Below are 18,779 nucleotides of genomic sequence, written 5' to 3'. Positions count from 1 at the left end.
GTGAAAGTGTACAGTGTATCGTTTTGAAAAGCATGTTGGTAAAATTGAATGTGGCTGGTCGGAAAATTTGTGATATTAAGAGTATATGGCTCAGGAATAGAAAAGAACGAGTGTGAATAAGTCTGTATCTATTTCTGGCGAGATTTGAAGGATATGAAAGGTAAGTTAGTTGAGCTTCATGATTTAGAATTACAGGAAAGTAACAAAGAGAGAAGAATGACATTATCAGTGAAACTGTAGTTCCTTGAGTAAACGAAAATGGCGTCTTGTGGAAATGTGTTTTGAAAGGATCTGTATTGCAAAAGATAGGACATAGTTCCAAGTCCTTATAGGAAAAGGTCATGGGTAGGAAAAGAGGTTGTTACATGATGTGCTAGTACAGATTACATGGAAAAGCAAGTTTTTTAATGTAATGGTGAGAAGAGGAGTGTTGAGGGTGTATCTGATCACCGATTGGTTATGGCAGAAGTTAAAATGATGAAAGTGCAGCTTGAAATGACAAGTGAATTATACAAGAAGTGACAGTATCATAGAAAAATGACGTGGCTGGAAAAATGGGCCAGAATTGTCCAGTCTAGGATTGAGTCATACAGTCAACGAAGTTTTTTGTGGGTACAGCAGGACAAACAGGGAATAAAAACAGTTAGTGCTGGGATGAAGAAATGAGAGGTTTAAAGGAGGAAAAAATTATATTATTTGAAATATGCAGTTGTATGAAAGAAGAGAAGATTACATGCGGGTGTACATGAGGATGGATAGGCTAGTCAAGAAGAAAATGAGAGACAAAAAGAATGCAAATATTAAGAATAAAAGGGAGAACGGGAGCAAGAATGTCAGAAGTTGTTCAACGATAAAGTAAATGTAGAAGAAAGTTAATGAAAAATCTCAGAATAAAAGATGCAAAAGGAGACATGCATTCTGAAGCAGAGCACAGAAAAGAGGCTGAGATGAATGATATGAGAGTGGAAGGGGACAGTATATGGGTGAAAATGCTCTTGGAAGTGACCGATGAGGGTGATGGCATTAAAATGACGCTGCAGTAAGATTGTGAAAGTGTGATTGAGTGCCTGGTCGTGGCGTGAAAGGAATGTTTAAGAGGCATAAACATTCCTTTGTATTTTTGTAAAGGTGATGAAGGAGATTGTGGGAATTATTTGGGCATAATTTTACTAAGTATTCCAAGGAAGAGGTATGGTGGGATTTAGTTTGAGAAAGTAAGACAGATGATCGAAGGGTTAATAGGGAAGAACAGTGTAGGTTTAGACAGGATGAAGGGGTGTAGATTAGGTATTAGTTATGGAACAGTTAATTGAAAAGTGCGAGAGTAAGGAAAAAGCTGTGTGTGACATGCAGGAACCTGGAAGAATATTGAGGAAGAATTACTTAAGGCATTGTGATAGGCATGAGGATGTATAGTAAGGAAATGAGTAAGAAGGATCCAGGAATGTTGATATAGATGCTGGAAGAACGAAAGCAGACGATTCGCATAGGATATGAGTCACAGAATAGGTGAAGCAAAGTGCGCAAGAGATAGGGAGGGGACTTGTGATGTCTACGGAAATACGAAGGGGATGTTTAGCCTTACTGAAGTGCGGATATTGAATGCACACACAAATACACCTATATATGTGTGTACGTGCGTCTATACATACGTTTATACATAATTATATATATTTATTTATATATATATATATATATATATATATATATATATATATATATATATATATCGTTTTATTATATATACATATATATGTATATTATATATATATATGTATATATAAAAGCTTGGTCCTTTTGTATCCATGGCATATACTGTATGTCGACTTTGCCCCTTACTTCAGTTGGTATAATAGTTGTAGTACGGTAAACTCTTAATATACAGTAAATTTCTTACACCATTGTATTGCACTTTTCTTCTGGTTTGTTAACCTCCTGCCTTGTTTTTAAATTTTGCTGTTTCTTGTGTACTTTATTTCACATCTTATTTATATACTTGGTAATTTATTTATATGTATGTATATATATATATATATATATATATATATATATATATATATATATATATATATATGATAGATAGATAGATAGATAGATAGATAGATAGTAATGTACCTATATATATATATGTGTGTGTGTATATTATATATATAAAAGAGAAAGAGAGACGAAAATAGTTCAATACACATTGTAGGTCCAACAGGTCAAATGCAGTGGGTCACAGCTGAGGATGAAGAGCATTGCCTAGAAGCTTTATCCCAGAGTACCCAATGAGAATAAAAAAAGATGTAACGCCCAGAGCTGACAGGGCCCCCTGCCTTCAAAAGAGAAAGTTGATGTATGTCTAAAAAATATACGTTGCCAAAAATTAGAAAATGATACGCAGCTCGTTAATGTGTTGTATGTGTTTTCAGAACTCCTGCCATGGCTGGTGGACTCTTCAGCATCGACAAGGATTATTTTTACCAGCTGGGATCCTATGACAGGAACATGGATGTCTGGGGAGGGGAGAACTTGGAAATGTCTTTTCGGGTAAATACCATTCCTTAGATATCTTGTACCAGTGTAGACTTCATATTATTATTATTATTATTATTATTATTATTATTATTATTCGAGCTGTTTACCTAGTCTTGTTGGATAAACAGAAAAGGCATTAACTGAAATATCTTCTCTTATTATGCACGTGTGAAGTGTAATTGCGGGTAGGTTGACGTATTATTATTATTATTATTATTATTATTATTATTATTATTATTATTATTATTATTATTATTATTATTATTATTATTATCATATTATTAATCGAGCTGTTTACCCAGTCTTGTTGTATGAACAGAAAAGGCATTAACTGAAATATCTTCTTTATTATGCATGTGTGAAGTATAATTGCGGGTAGGTTGACGTTCATTACAATTCAAAAACAGCATTGGTATTCATATATGTTGCGAATTTGAATTACTGTTTTTATGCACGAGGTATATTTTAATGGCCAAGCTCATCGCTTTTATGAAAATGTGAATTCAAACCTTTATAGAACTATATTTGAGGAAACGGAACCCATTGAAGAAAAAACGTGACTTGAATGAATCTCCCAACTTTAAAATGGATTAAAATTGCAAAAATTGGTGACGGAGAGCTCAGACAGCTACAAAAATGGCAAGCTGGCGCCATCTGTAAGTGTGAGGTCATATCATGAATGTGAAAATGTGAGCAAAGCAATAATGTGACTTGCTATCGACTGAGCACGAGAGTATCTGTTGATGTATCGGTAGCCACAATTGAATCCAGAAAAATTTTATGGGGTCCCCACCAATTTTCATCTTATAGATACATACATATGTGTATATGTGTATGTATATATATGCATATATATATATATATATATATACGCATATATATATCATTAAGATTATTATTTTTTTCTCAAAATTTTATTATTATTTATATAATTGATTTTTATTTTTCCCATTTTTATATTTCTCATTTGTTAGTACTATCTAAATCTTCAATATTATTATTTTGTCAATATGTCTCATGGGGGGGCCACGCGCCCAGATGCCCCCTCCCCCAATTCTCTAGTCTCAGTAACCGAGTCGAAATTCGCGATTCTTATGAATTGGTCGATATTTCTGAACCTGTAGGAGTAGTGTGTGAAGTTTTCCTCAGTATCTTAGAAAATGGAAAGATTTGGTGAAATGAGGTTGATTTTATCTATTGGTACATGTCAGTTGGATACGTTTCTCCTTTGGGTTTTCCGGTAATTTTTTCCATTGGGTGCATTTTGTAATATAGGCCTACTGTACTGAGTACGATTGTTGTAATGAGTACATTTTGACAGTTGTTTACTTTTTTTAGTTAACTGTGTTACTCGGTAGGGAAAATTACCTTAAAAGAATTAACAACAGAACTTAGCATTGTACTCCTACAGGTTTGGAAACATTGTGTCGGTGGATTCATAAGAATCTGTGGATTTTCAGTCAGTTTCCGAAATATCAGCAGATAAACTCGTGCTTTCTTTGTAGTAAGTCAGGTTACTTGCCTGTTTTTAATATGGCAGATCTTAACAACTACTGAGGCTAGAGGGCTGCAAATTGGTGTGTTAATCATCCACCCTCCAGTCATAAAATATATCAAATTGCAGCCCTCTAGCCTCAGTAGTTTTTATTTTATTTAAGGTTAAAGTTAGCCATAGTCGTGCACCTGGCAACGATATAGGACATGCCACCACCGGGCCGTGGTGAAAGATTCATGGGCCGCGGCTCATACAGCATTATACCGAGACCGAAAGATAGATCTATTTTCGGTGGCCTTGATTATACGGTGTACAGAAAAGTCGACTACGCCGAAGAAACTTGGCGCATTATTTACATGTTTTTTTTAGGATACAACAAACAGTTGCGTGCAAAATCACAAACAAGATAGAAACTGCTATCATAATGTGTTTAAGAAATAGATATTTAAGGTAACATCAATATTAAAAATGCAATACTGTAGGTACATTGTGCTTAGCATTTAATTTGAATTAGATTCAAACAAGATTTATCAGTTTAGATATCTTTTTACCTTCGCTTCAAATATTTTTTCATCGTGTTCATCTGATAAATTGCACCTGTGTCTGTAGTGCTGTCTACTCTCTGTGCTTTATTGTGATATATTAGCTGGAAGTTTTTACCTAGTGCCATTTCACCTCCTGGTCTCTTAGGTGTGGATGTGTGGCGGATCCGTCGAGATAGCACCTTGTAGCCACGTTGGCCACGTCTTCCGCAAGAGCTCTCCGTACACGTTCCCTGGGGAAGGCGGCGTCGGAGGTGTCCTTTATCGCAATTTGGCACGCGTCGCGCTCGTTTGGCTGGACGAATGGGCTGAGTTCTACTTCAAAATAAACAAGGGTTTGTCATGATGACTGTTTTGTTGACTGTTCTGCTAGCTGGGACATTTGCAAAATATTTCCCATTGGGGTATGTCATAGGCAGAGATATTTTCATTCATGTTTTAACATGAGATAAAGAGATGTTGTTGTTGAAAAGTTGGGGAGCATAATATTTACCTGCAGTGAAGGAGAAGGGAAGAAATGTCCCACAGTTGATTTGATGAGAGAAAGCTGGATGTGTTGGCATTTTGTTTGACAGATGTGAAAGGACATTTTTCCCTGGAAGGGGAAGAATACAGATTGTTTCTAGGATAGCCTAAAGGTGTACAGCTCGGAAGGGGTAGTTTTGTGGTGTCAGGGAGACTCTAGACGCGGATGAAAGAGTGCAAATGTGTTAATGCAAGGGTTGCATGGGATAAGATTGAGAGCGTCGGCCGAAGTAGTTGTAATAGGGAGTGAATATGGTCCAAGAACAGAAAAGAAGAAGAGTGACAGAATACTTTTGGTTCTATACATGGCAGGGATTCTAGAATATGAAATGATGGTTGAGACAGGTGATATAAATGCAAAGGTAGGTAAGATAGTTGATAGTTATGGAGATCCTGCAATAAGTGAGAATGGCGGAAGTCTTGTAGAAAAGTGTTTGGTAAGGAGCCTGATTGTTGGGCCAATTCACTTTTACGGAAGTGAAATGTGAAATGGTAGGAGATACTATGCATAATGCAGAACAAAATAATATGATAGATTTTTATGTATAAAAATGCCGAAATGAGTAATTACAGAAGTGTTAAAGACCTTTATTATTATTTTCTCATGCTGTAAAATTTTTCCCTGGTTTGTCAACATTTATTCACAATGGGTAATGTAAGTTCCCCCCCTTTCATCTTGTTATTACAGTTCAAAAAAATCTGGAAAATTTTTGTCTAGTTATGCATTAGAGATTAGCTATAGAAGGTCTTCTTATAAGAATAACAGAGAATATAGCGTTACAGTAGCACCCTCAATAAGTTCAATAATTAACCGATTGATATCTAGCTATGCTGAATATTATAATATTTTCAAGGAAGCTGCTATTAAAAGTGTATTTCATTATAACTAAGATATATTTCGTCATAATTCAAGAGTCACGACGTTCATTTGGGTCAGCCTTTTGCTAAAGGCTAAAAGCAGAGATTCTTGACGATGTTCCTATTCTACAACTGCCGTAGGGGTTAGTGTCGTTAGTGCACCTAATGCGCGGTGCACTGCAGACATTACTTAAGGTTCTTTGCAGCGTCCCTTCGACCCCTAGCTGCAACCCCTTTCATTCCTATTACTGTGCTTCCTTTCATTAACTTTTTCTTTCTTCCATCTTACTTTCCATCCTCTTCTAACATTTGTTTCATAGGGCAACTGCGAGGTTTTCCTTCTTTTACACCTTTGTAACCTTTTACTCTCAGTTTTCCTTTCAGCGCTGAATGACCTCATACGTCCCAGCGCTTGGCCTCCTACCTAAATTGTATATTCTATCGTATTCTATATTCTGCAACAGAGGCTGCTCGTGTCAGAGACGACGTGACCGTCAAGGACAGGCTGCTCTTGAGGAAACGCCTTCAGTGTCATGGCTTCCAGTGGTACCTGGACAACATCTGGCCAGAAAATTTCTTCCCCAGTAAATCGAGGTTCTTTGGAAAGGTAGGACAACGTTTTGAATGTCCATTAGACCTTTGTTGCGTACAAACATTTTTAAGATTGTGTGATAAGTCTCCGTAAGCCTTACTGCTTAGTGGACAAAGTTTTAAAGTTCCATTGGAACATTGCTTCATATGGAAATGTTGTAGAATTTTTTGAATGAAAACTAGCACTTCCATTTACTGGATGGTGAAAGCATAATGTAAGGTCTGTGGTGTAGAAGTACTTGCACCCTATGAAAACAAATCTTATGATTTCTTCAATGAATGTCGTATTTTTGTAGTTATAGGGTCAATCTGACCACCGTTGAAGAGTATGAGAAAAGACGAAGTTACTTTACTCAGAAACGTTCCACAACAGATTGTAAATATTGAATGACAAAAAGATAATAAAAAATAAAACTACCCGTATTTGGAAATAATTTGTAAATAGGTATGAAAATGGATGTAATGCTGTGTGCACTTGGATAGTGGAAATCTCCCAAGCACTGACACAGAGTAAATTACTCCTCTTTCTATTCGAAACTTGTATATAAGGATTAGCCTTATTCTGTCTAAAGTGGACCCAGTTAAACCGGCCAGAAAAGTTTAAAAGAAGAAAAGTTCTACCATGCAAACGGAACCTCAGTTCACTGTCCCTCACCAAGTACACCCCGACTTTGCATCAAGTTCCTTCCCAGCTCTCATTTCTTTATAATGTGTGTTTTCACGTTCATTTTCTGAAGTAGTCCACCTGTGTGTATCTTTACCCCATCCACTCCCCTTAGATGTAATATTAAAACGTCTTTATGAGTATCTTTTCCACGCCGCTTGGTTTTGGTTGGCGTCCCCTCATTGCCGACACGATTTTATCAGTTCGCGTTCTTACAGTGTTCATAAGTTTTTATTTTTATTAATTTTGTATTCCGCCATTGTTTGAATAGATTAGCCTTAGCCCTTGTTTAACTGCTACTGGATATTTTCTTTCCTATAGTATTCAGTTTGTGTAGTTGTAAGCGTAACACGTGGCACGTTTATTGATGGTACTAAACTGTATCACGAATTTTCAGTGAAAAGTTGTTTTACGAAATCACAATTACTTTTTACGCTTTTTCGTACTATCAGTGGTTTTTTTTTACTGTCGACGGTAACCGTTGCCTTGTGCTCCGTTCCTATTTTAATGTCATTTCATAGACCACGTGAATTCATTTTTTATTGTGTTACGGTTGATTTTCCCCCTGCTTGTGCTAACCTTTAGGGAAGAATGTTATCATTATTTATACAGTGTTCTATAAGCTTGGCCTTTCAGTGAATATTCTTTTTACTTATTCACTGTGAATTATTCTTTTTAAGTATTAACTGTTATATATGCTTTTGTTCTGGTAACGTTAATGGTTGCCTTGCGCTATGTGTGTTTTTATTCTTTATATTAATTTCTTTCTGTATTAATATGTCTCTACGTCTCCTTTAACAGGACAGTTTGGCCCAGGGTTTTTTCAGGTCACCGCTCGTAGTGCCCTTGCTTGGCAGTGGGTGCTTTCGGCCTCTTCCTGTTCAGTAGCACAATATCCTCGTCTGTGTGTCAAGTCTCATCCTGATGCCGTCTCCCCTTTCTATGAAAAAGGCTGAGAGCATTTTCCTTTTTTGGTCTGTAGCTCACTCAGATGCCTCCCTCTCCTTATGAGCTTTCTGTCACCACTGGGAATGAGGTTCAGGCTCTTCGTCTGTAGTTCCCTGTACGGGGCTCTTTATACAAATGATAGCACCTTCTCCCTTGCCTGATTGGACCAGCGTTCGATCCGTGAATCAGACGGCGTGGGAGCAGTAAGAATTACTTTTATCTAACGATGGAGAGTTTTCCTTTCAGGGGGTATTGGCGAGGAGCCTGCGGGAACTTTGTTCAGTCTTGCTCTCTCCTTCTCCACGAGGGCTTCCTTTGGTTACCTCCGCCTCCCTCAACCATTGATCAATGACTGGTCTGTTGTGGTGTCAGCCAAGCGTTTCGCTCTTCAGTGAAATTTTGCCAAGAAGGAGTATGGGGCTCAGGTCAAGTCTCTTCTTGCTGATGGTTTGCCTTCTGCAGTAGTTATGCCTTGGAATCATCAGGCCTTTCCTCCCTCTTGGTTACACCTGGCTCCTTTTTCTGCATGCTCGGGGTCATGATGATGTTGGGATGAGTAACCTGGTAGGTCCTGTCCAGCACGCTCCACTCTGCAGAGTTCGTCTCTCTTAGGAAAACGAAGAGTTACATAAGTCTGTGGTGGATGTTTTCCATGTTTCAATACCCTCCCACCCTCCCTCTTTGGTCTTGGAGAGACTACTTGCTTCCACCTTCCCGGCTTTGCTGTCTTTCCTTTGGTGACTCAGCCTCATCAGCCTCTTCTGTTCATGCCACTTCCTATGGTTCTCCCATTTGCGTCATTAGGCTCGATCTTTTTCGTCAATTGGAGGTCCTTGGAGGTAAATGTTCCCAGAATAGATAATCCTGTTGCTGTCCCCCCTCCCCCCTGCGACCTCTCCACCACCAGCCGGGGTCAGTGTTTGGAGGCTTTACGAAGTCTGGGGCTGATACACATGTCGGGGCAGATAGTGAGTTGCTGGCTGGGCAGGTGCAGTGAAACCTACCTCCTTGCAACTTTAAGTCAGTTTGGTTGGGTTCTTTTCCCTGGAATAAAGTAAATTTGAATAAATGAGTTTTTATAAAAAAAAAAAAAACTTTTATTTGAATTGAAATTAAATGCACGGTGTACCTACCTCTAACACGATGAATTACAAATAAGAGTATAGGGAGGGAATAAATCATTCAAGCATGGGGTGTTATAAATATTTTATGTATTGACATATGAATCTTTATGTGTCATGTAAATTGATAACATTGGTCAGACCCATTTCATTAAATGGAAATAAACTCCTTCCATAAATAATAATGCTTATACAGCTGTTAACAATAAAGATATCCTTCTTTTCAACAGATACGTAATACGTACCAAGGACGTTGTCTACAGAAGCCTGTAGGAGTTGGAGGAGCTAGTCAGCCCACAGGAACGACTGTCTTGAGAGATTGTGTCATAGAAACTTACCTTCCTCAAACCTTTGTCTTCAGTAAAAAAGGTAAGCATATTATTTTTTCATCTTTTTCGTAAGACAGAAAAGATAGGCAAATTGTATGCCCTTATTTCACTAAAGCTTAAAGAAAACGGAAATAAAAACGAGTGGTTTTGCCCCCAGAAGCTGTGGTTGATTTTCTCCGAAAAACAAGAAATATTATGGGAACCAGTAGATTTTAAAGGTGTCTTGAGGTTTTACTTTTACTTTACACTTGACTAACGTCAACAGATCTTTTACTCTAGGGAGTGGGCAAGGCCCAGTTTTTTAATGTCTGAACTAGACTTCATGAAAATTTATTCAGGTGATAATTTTAACATAATTTTCAGTAGACTGGATTGTTGTAAATTTTCATAACTAATATTTCTAACAAATTTCATTGCACTAATTGCCATTCACTTGAAATGGTCTCATTTGAAAGATGAATTGTAATTCTCATCCTTTTGAGAGTTTGAAACCCCCTTTTCAGCTAATTCTGTTTTGCGTTTATTTAACCTTTTGCTTTATTTCATCCGATCTCTGAACCACAGAAATAGAAATTGGCTTAGATATTGTTTTTTTATGAAAGTGAACAATATCTTAGTCAATTTGAAGTGTTTAAACTGTAATCTTGATCCTTTGATTGTCCATTTCATTCGTTTTAATGAATAGTGATCGTTGTAATGCATTTTAGTTGAACAGTCACTGGTCATATGACATGTTGGTGTGAGTGCTCCAAAAACAATTATGGCTGCCAGGAAGATAGTCTGATCTTTCTTGTAAGGCTACGGAATTATTTTCATATCAATTTTAGATTTCCAGTTTGATCATTCTTTTTCATTCCATTCACCTCAGAACTCAGTTTTCCTCTTTCTTCTAAAGATAAGTCTTGTGATCTTACTCTGTTTAGGAAAGTAAACTTGTGAGACCAAGTGGGGATCCCTTTAAATCATTTTTTTTAATTTATCTAAGCTGAATTTAAAATTCATTGCACTTCACCATTGAATTTGTTAATGATCCAGATAAATTTGATTTCTTGCCCATCTCACCTTATGTAAACATAATGAAATCAATTCATTACTCTTTTTAAATAAACCTCTCTTCCAATTTTATGGTTTTAAACATTTTTCCAAGTGTAAAATTACAATTTGTTTATTCCTTACAACAAAATGTGAGAATGGCCTTTAGGATTTGCACTTACGGCTTAGAAACAGAAAAGTTCATCGTGTGCTTTATTTTCATTTCATAGGACAAATGTTTGTCCTATGAAAATGAAAACCTATCTAAGGTAGAATGACTTTACAAACAGCAAATTTAATAGCAGTAGGTCCAAGAAGAGAAATACTCTAGTCTATCATTAATTTCTGTATAAAAGTCATCCATGAATCAATTTCGCTAAACCTAGCATTTTACGCTCATATTTTTAAATGGTATTCATTTTGTATTCTTGCTATTCATTTTCTAATAATGGTTTGGCAAATCACGTAGAGTGGATCAGCTTTGATAAAGAAAAATTTAATTTCCCCTGACTTTTCTTTATACTTCTTTTGACTTGAAGTTAGATTTTATCACGATGATCGTGATTGGTCTATGCTTTTCCATATTATTTTATACGAAACGTATGATGTAAAACTTTATTCGTTCTTTTGGAAGAATGAAGCATGTGTTGATGTTTTTCTCACAATTTTTAGAAATTTATTCTATAATATTTGTAATGCAATGTAGTCGAATTTTTGTCTCTCCATTTTTAAATTGTTGGGAAGGAATTTTACATGTTTTATGTAGTCAGGTTTTAATTGGCATATAGTATTTTGCTTAACAAATAATATTTCTGGTATAATGAGAGTACAGTTTTCTCTGCTTCTCCAACCAATCTCATGTAGAGTACCTTACTTTAAGACTTTGGTATTGCCTCTTCTGCTTGATTATGAAATGCAACTTTTTTTTATAGGTTACATCATGACAGACGAAAGTGTGTGTCTTGATGCCCCAGACGCAGACGCTTCGAAGGAACCTCAAGTGCGCATTATGGCCTGCAATGAGTTTGAGCGTCAGCGATGGACCTACGAAGAGGATACACAGCACCTACGGCACATCATGTCTGGACTTTGCCTTGATCTGCCATCGAGAGCTAATCCGGAGACTCTGTCTCTCCAAAAGTGTGATACTTACACGAAAAGCCAGAAGTGGGTCTTTGAACATGAAGACTGGACCGAGAAGAGATGAATTTAATAAACAGTAGTTTCAAATTGAACAGAATTGACCTCATACGTATGGCAAGTATGGCAAAGAGGGAAGGAAAATATTTCCTTGTGATGAAATGAAAGCTTAGTCCTCCATATGCCAAATCTCGCTTATGTGATATTAGTTTGTATTTAGTTGGACCTTCGTTCTTGAGTTCTCAAGTCAAACAGTAACCTACGTTTGTTACTGAGAGAAGTACAGCAAAGTTGGTATGATATTGTTTTGCTGGCTTATGAGGAACTCTGCAAAACTTTTTGGAGAAATACCATAGTCTTCAAAAGCGATATGGAAAAATAATATTTACAGTGCAGCATCGAATGCTGATTTTAGAATGATAAAGGATTCAGAATAATTGTAAGTTTATGTCATGTCCATCAGTAGTGTATGTGTAAACGCATAGCCGCTGACAAAATGTGATTTAGGGGATGTGTGCAGTATGGTTTAGTTTATTATTTTCATAACTCTTTGACTGTATAGCAGTTAGTAGCTTGTAGGATTTGGTGTTTGATGGTTGTCAACCAAGCTTTCCTTTTTATATATAAACTCCTTCCTAAAATTTTAGTAGTGTGATGGGACTCATGAAAAGAATTGTGCTGTCTTTAATACCTCAGATTTGTAAGTGTGTATAGTATTGGAAATTATTATACAGTTTGAAAAATTCACCTTCAAATGTGTAAAAACAATTTGTTTACCATGTCTATGAGAACGATCAAATTACCTATTTTGTCTTTGTAATCAGATCATGCTTTTTGTGTCAGTTGTGTTCATACCTGTATCGTGGTTGTGCCTTTGCTGTTTCTTTTCATTTCATGTCTGAAACATTCCTGAAAACTTATTTTAATTATGACTGATTTTAACACTTTTGTAATAATAATTATTACTCTGGTAATGTTCTGGATACGTTTTGTAGCTGTGCGTCAGTTTAAAAACATAACGAGAAGGACTTTGTACATAAAATGTGCATAATTTGCTTTGTGGTTTATAACCTTTTGCTTTAGGGAAATGAGAGTAAACAAGTTTACAGTGAAGTCCACTACAATTATCCCCTTGTTGCATGTATATGGTCTTGTAAACTCCCAATTTTATAACAAGCAACCCGAGTGCAGAGGATACAGTGAGAGAGAAAAAAAAAAAATATTAAGAATTATCATTGGACTGCAAATCTGCCTTGAACAGGAGAAGGAATTTAGTAATATACGATGTGTAAAGTGGACGAGCTCATTTCACATTTAAACCGAAAAGGGAAAATCAGACCTGGAGACGTTAATGATAAGAGGGGAACCCTCTTATCATTAGTTTGAGGTTTCAGGGTTAGCTCGACAAACGTTTATCAAAAAACTGCCAAAATTTACTGTTTGTCATATATATTTTTTTCATTCCCTTGAAGGTGGCACATTCTACCAAAAATAATATCCCAGAAATGAACTGTTAAATATTATTTAACATGATTATAAAGACAAACATTTTCATCACAAAAAAATTGTGATGTTTGCAGAATTCTAAACCGCCTTTAAAATGAATTGTGAACGCCTTTGTACTGCAGCCTACCACCACTTGAATATTTAACTATGAATACAACTGAGGTACAGGTAATCTGGTACAGTAGAAATACTTTATACAACACCGTTTATTTCATATTTCGTCTGACTTTGTGAGAATAATAGGTATAGTTCTTAAGACCTTATTGAAACACAATTGGGACGTGAGTAACAGTTTCTGTATTATTGTTATATGAATCGAGGTACCGCCAAGGTAACAGAGGAAGAAGTCTTTAACTACCGAGTATATTGCCAAGTTCTTTTCGCCACCAAGTATATTGTCATCTGGCACTAGGCTAGCTGATGAAACAATGACAATAATGTCTATTTTAAGATTGACTAAATAATAGTTATGAAAAATTTGCCTTCGACTAAACAGTTTGAGTCATTTTCTTGTACAAAAGTTTTTGACACTACTTTTTAAAATTTATATTGCAACTGGTTAAGGCTTTCATGTGCCCCGAAGGCAGTAAAGATGTTCAAATAAGTAGGCTAGTAACTGAAAGCGGCGCGTTCAGTAAAATGTTGCCCTCAAGGAATTAAAACAAGATTTCACCAACTTTACTAATTTTTAGTTTTTTTATTAACTGTATTTAGCTAACTTTGAAAACTCAAACTAATAATATCAAGCTTTATATGTTAACAAATTACTCGTCACCTTTGGATAGGAGCCAAAAGACTATGACTTATACATTGCAAGCTCCCGTATCACCCTGGGTTAAAGACATATACTGACCTATGCTAAGCTATCCTTACGCCTAACTAAAAACTCGAAACAAACTCATTTCAAATAAACTTATATAGTTAATTCTACGAATATTTGTACAAGGCCGCTTGCAGTTAGGATTTTAAAAAATGGGTCGTTGGCAACTCCAGGTCTTGACCGCGCTGTCGGCGGTGGCCGGGGTCCCGTGGCAGAACTAAAGTCAAGGCAGGCAGTTGCATGGAGGGTCCTGAGAGTTAAGGACTGTGTGGCCCCATCTTGGATAGGTATCTTGAGCTCAACCCTCAGTCACAAAGGAGTTTCAAGGGTATCCTGAAATTCAATAATATGTTATCTGTTTGGAAGCGAACTCGTGGAGGAAGTCTGGTGCTGGTGTCAGACAAGCATGAACGCACGCCTTCGTCAAGAAAACGGTGAAATTGTAGAAGAATTACGCACAGTATTTCTGCGGGTCTCTGCCAATGTAGAAAATCCTAACCTTTCCAAGGGTGCTGTGACCTTAAACTGGCCAGGTGAGCTGTGATCCCAGAACCTTACCCCCACCCCCCAACAACGTGTCATCGTGCATAGCAGAACGGCGTAGGCCTATATGCAGCTACTCTGCAGTAATACCGGAAACAAAACAGATTTGTATGCTAATTAAGTCTTTGACCGTAGCTGACGTGAACTAATCCTTGTCGTTTTATTTGCCGTAATTAGCCTAACCGAACCACACTATGAGTACAAGGACATATGAAAAATGTAAATTTATGCCATGGTACTGAAGAGAGAAACATGATCTCCGCTCAGCAGCTTAGCTATAGATATGATCAAGGGAACATGCAAAAATAATTCTCGCTGGAGACTGTTTTAGTGGTTACATTTTTCAATAAGATAGGACACTGGGAGGACATGGGGTGTCAAATTTCAAAATCCAAAAACAAGGTTAAATTTTTAATATTAGTCCTCGAGGCATATGCATAAGACCTCTTAACAGAAGTTACAGTATACTGCTGAAAGCAAGAGTTTGAACAGATACAGATTTATAAATACAAGATGTATCAAAGGTATTAGAAATCGGACTTATAGGTTTAAATGAGATGTCAAGACTATTAAATAAGCTTCTCAAGAGCTAAAGAGATGTGAAGAACGGGTATATGAAAAAGCAAAATATTCTAGAAAGCTGTGAACTGCAAATACATAAATGGGCTCTCCAGCTGGACCAAATAAGGGCTAAAGAGAGAGAGAAAGGATAAAAACATTAAAATTGAACATGACGTAACTTTTGTTCATTAGACCATGTTTTCAGTTATGGTCACGAAACAGAAAATGTAGTTATTCCAGAAAACTACGGCTGGACAAAATGAGCAGTGCCGTAAGTAGGGTTAGCGGCGCCCCATTCCCGTGCTAAAAAGTACTTTAGTAAACTGGTGAAAATTATACGCCTTAACATCCCAAGCATTTATATAACCAGGGTTGCCGTTATCAAAAATCTCTTACTGTCCAACAGCAGAGTCGATAAGTCGTTGTGAGAGTTTCGATCAGACGAAATATGCTAGAAAATCTAGAATTATGCCAGACCAGGACTGCTCAAAAGATGCCCCAGTGCCGCCCATGGCGGACCCCCTCGTCCCCCTTAGTTACGCCACTGAAAATTATTAATTATCAATAGAACTTCCAAAAATAAAATAAACGAGAAAGGGGATGGTTAAGAAATTTACGAACAACTTGCTAGTATGGATATAGGCTTTGTAATAACGAACGTTTCCAAAGTGGACAAAAATCGAGAAGTTGGAAGGTGAATAGAGTTATTAAATTACATACAGGTAAAGGTGGACAGCAGATTCTAAATACATAGTTCATTTCAGCTAATGTGGTAATGTATCTTTGTGGACTTCAAAATGAGATATTAAAGCGTAATCGTTTCTTTTTTTCTTTTTTAGTGAACAACATAGTAGCGGAAATTAGTGAAGTTTAGCTAGAGGTTTAGCGCAGAAGTTGACAACGTAAACATAAACACTTTTAAGTTTACCATGAGAATAGAAGACCCCAATGTTTACATTTCGTAATTGGTTAGGTATTTGTACAGAAACCTCGCGGATCAGATTTTAAGCTCGAAGAACTGTGTTGTTTGTTATTCTATGTCTTCAAGTTTGCATGAACCAAAAAGCCAAGTTAAAAAACAAAAAATATCAAATGTGGAAGAAATGAAGGAATATACCTACATAGTTGTCGGGGGAGGGATAGCAGGTGTAACTTGTGCAGAACATGTAAGTATGTAAACCATGTAAACCAGTCTAGCCTGGACTACGAATTTTTTGTCTGTTTTGAATTGTAGGCTACTGATTAAATGACAATAGGTCCTCCCAAAACAGAAAGCTTAGGCTAGTCTCTTCTTCCAGTTTACTTTGTAGTCTCTCGATTCTTAGGCTTAGGCTAATGCAACTGTGGGTTCTCTCCCAGTTTCATCATATAATCCCAGGCCTCAGTAGTAGTCTTCAGTTTTACATCATTTTCTTAATGTTTTGATGTGTTCTTTGATTGTTAAAAACGTTCATTTTTTAGCAAATGACCTAACCAACCAAACCTAACCTAACCTAGTGTATCAGGTGCTTACCCTAATGCAAGATAGTTTGAAAACATTCTGTAAGCTTACCTGAATTGGAAAGAGAACTAACAGTGGAGTGGGATTTAGGTCATTGTGTTTCTCTTTTTGTTTTTTCCTTTACCCTAAAATTCTGCATTCCCACTGTGGTCCCCTGAATTGTATGATATAGCTTTTAAACCATTATCACCATTTCTAAAAGTACTCACTTGCCAACAACATTCAAAGCATACTTCAAAACAAGGGAAAATTTTATTTTTGTCTTAGTCTTGGATCTCTGTATCTAGCTGTCAAGTTACTCAGAGTCTTTTTACTGTTTCAAGCACTGAATGGCTAAAATATTCTATTTGCAAATGCCTTATTTGCATAGCCTTGATAGATTACAGAGGTGTTTACACAGTTTAACTTAGACCAGCCTAACTAAGTCTAATCGTGTGGCCTAGCATATGGCAAGCTAAGTTAGGTCTAGACCCCTATACACAAGGCTTGCTATTAGCTCAGACTTGGCCAGATGTGAACATGGCTTGAAATTAAGTTACATTGAGCTTAAAGTGATATTTTACAAAGTTTAGCAGGTAGGCTTGGTAGCAATAGCTTTTAGGCCAAATGCCAAAAGTCTAGGCTATTTAGACTAAAAAGCTAATATATAATGTAATATGATCTAGCCTATGAACAAATCAGTAGACTGTGGGAATTGGACTAAAAGTTAGTTATTGCCTATGTTAATTGTTTTAAATATTTATATGTAGCTTAATTGCACCTAATCCTGGAACTTGTGAAATATAGTAGTTCTGATAATTTTTTATGTAATTCTGATTCTGATGCATTTGACTTATTTCAGTAAAATAAAAATTGGTATATCACATTACAGTACCCTCAGTAAGGCTGGGAGCAATAGTTTTTGGTAAGAGAGAATTAATACCATTAAAAAACAGGATGTACAGTATCCTAACCAGATCCTCCAACCGTAATTGGTTAACCAAGTACGGCTGTTCTTGATGTAAATGAATATCAAACTTTCAGGGTCAGATCAGAAGTTATATGAACCATTTTACATCCGTTCTAGAAATTTTAATGTCTGATTTCTTAAATGGATGAGAAGATATACTAGTACCTTTCAAACAAAAATTTGGAAAAAACTCATTGGATTGTCACGGCATCACCACTGCACAAAAGTAATGCTGCTGATGACAAATGAAAGAATGAGCAAAATTGCTCTGTAAATTAGAAATGTTGTTCAGTAATACATGATGTGGCATTGCTCATGCATAATTGTACAGCGATGTCTCGTGATGTACCAGATGAGATGGATGGAACAACACGGTAGTATGAGAAAAATAACAGTAAATAGATATTGCAGTATGGTACAATGTAAACATAGAAAGGATAATTATAAACATAGCAAGGATGATTGTGAACAGAACTGCTGTATCCTAAAAAAGTTATTGCTGTACTTCTTTCATGACGATTCGTTCATGGAAAAAACATCTTGAACTTTAAAAAAAATGAATTAAATGCTTTTCCTTGTTGCAAGAAGGCACAGTGTAATATTTTATAAAATATAGTTTCTTGACAAGTGCATAAATAATGTAGTTTATTTTTCAAGCTGTTTGTTTTATTTTCTTGCATTTTTCACTATTATTATTAGGCAAACTGCCCCTTTCTGTGTTTACCCTCCTCCTATAACAATTATGCAGGACAGTAGTGGAAAACTAGGATATTTCAGTGGAGGAAAACCAAAAATGAGTGACTTATGTCAACAGTAATGATAAAAAATTCATCAGTTGTAAGACGAGTTATTGGAAACATACATGGTTCTCTTATCATTAACAATTGCAAAAATATTGTAAAGCACAAAGATGCAGCAGTGGTAGTTAGCCCACAGGGTTAAATCATAACCTAACCTAATTTAGGGTGCAGGTTCCAACTTTATTGGTGGGTTGTGGGAACTTCACCTGCCTTTCCCTGGACACAGAACCCCACCTAACTGGTAGTTCCTAAATTCTGGAGTGAAATACAGTACAATGATTGTGGGACCTAACGGCAAAGGATGGGGTGCCCCAGGACTACCTTTAAGTTATGC

General features: G+C 36.5%; 2 protein-coding genes across 6 annotated transcripts in view; both read left to right on the top strand.

Moving 5' to 3' along the window:
- LOC136834998 (polypeptide N-acetylgalactosaminyltransferase 1-like) overlaps positions 1-12,820 on the top strand; it is a 286,103-nt gene extending 273,283 nt beyond the window's left edge. Inside the window, exons 8-12 of the mRNA XM_067098000.1 lie at positions 2,415-2,532; positions 4,706-4,892; positions 6,405-6,547; positions 9,495-9,633; positions 11,558-12,820. Of these exons, the coding sequence (XP_066954101.1) occupies positions 2,415-2,532; positions 4,706-4,892; positions 6,405-6,547; positions 9,495-9,633; positions 11,558-11,832 (862 nt within the window). The 3' untranslated portion in view covers positions 11,833-12,820. The remainder of the gene's footprint in view (positions 1-2,414; positions 2,533-4,705; positions 4,893-6,404; positions 6,548-9,494; positions 9,634-11,557) is intronic.
- Positions 12,821-16,047: 3,227 nt separating this feature from the next.
- Positions 16,048-18,779, top strand: part of Pyroxd1 (pyridine nucleotide-disulfide oxidoreductase domain 1) — a 44,109-nt gene continuing 41,377 nt past the window's right edge. The window contains exon 1 of one of the 5 annotated variants that reach the window (XM_067097998.1): positions 16,048-16,361. In XM_067097998.1, the coding sequence (XP_066954099.1) occupies positions 16,360-16,361 (2 nt within the window). In that variant the 5' untranslated portion in view covers positions 16,048-16,359. The remainder of the gene's footprint in view (positions 16,362-18,779) is intronic. The other 4 variants (XM_067097997.1, XM_067097999.1, XR_010851952.1 and 1 more) reach the window with 4 other exon arrangements.

Source organism: Macrobrachium rosenbergii, chromosome 54 (genome assembly GCF_040412425.1).
Source record: "Macrobrachium rosenbergii isolate ZJJX-2024 chromosome 54, ASM4041242v1, whole genome shotgun sequence".
NCBI lineage: Eukaryota > Metazoa > Arthropoda > Malacostraca > Decapoda > Palaemonidae > Macrobrachium > Macrobrachium rosenbergii.
This window is presented reverse-complemented; position numbering and strand designations above follow the sequence as displayed.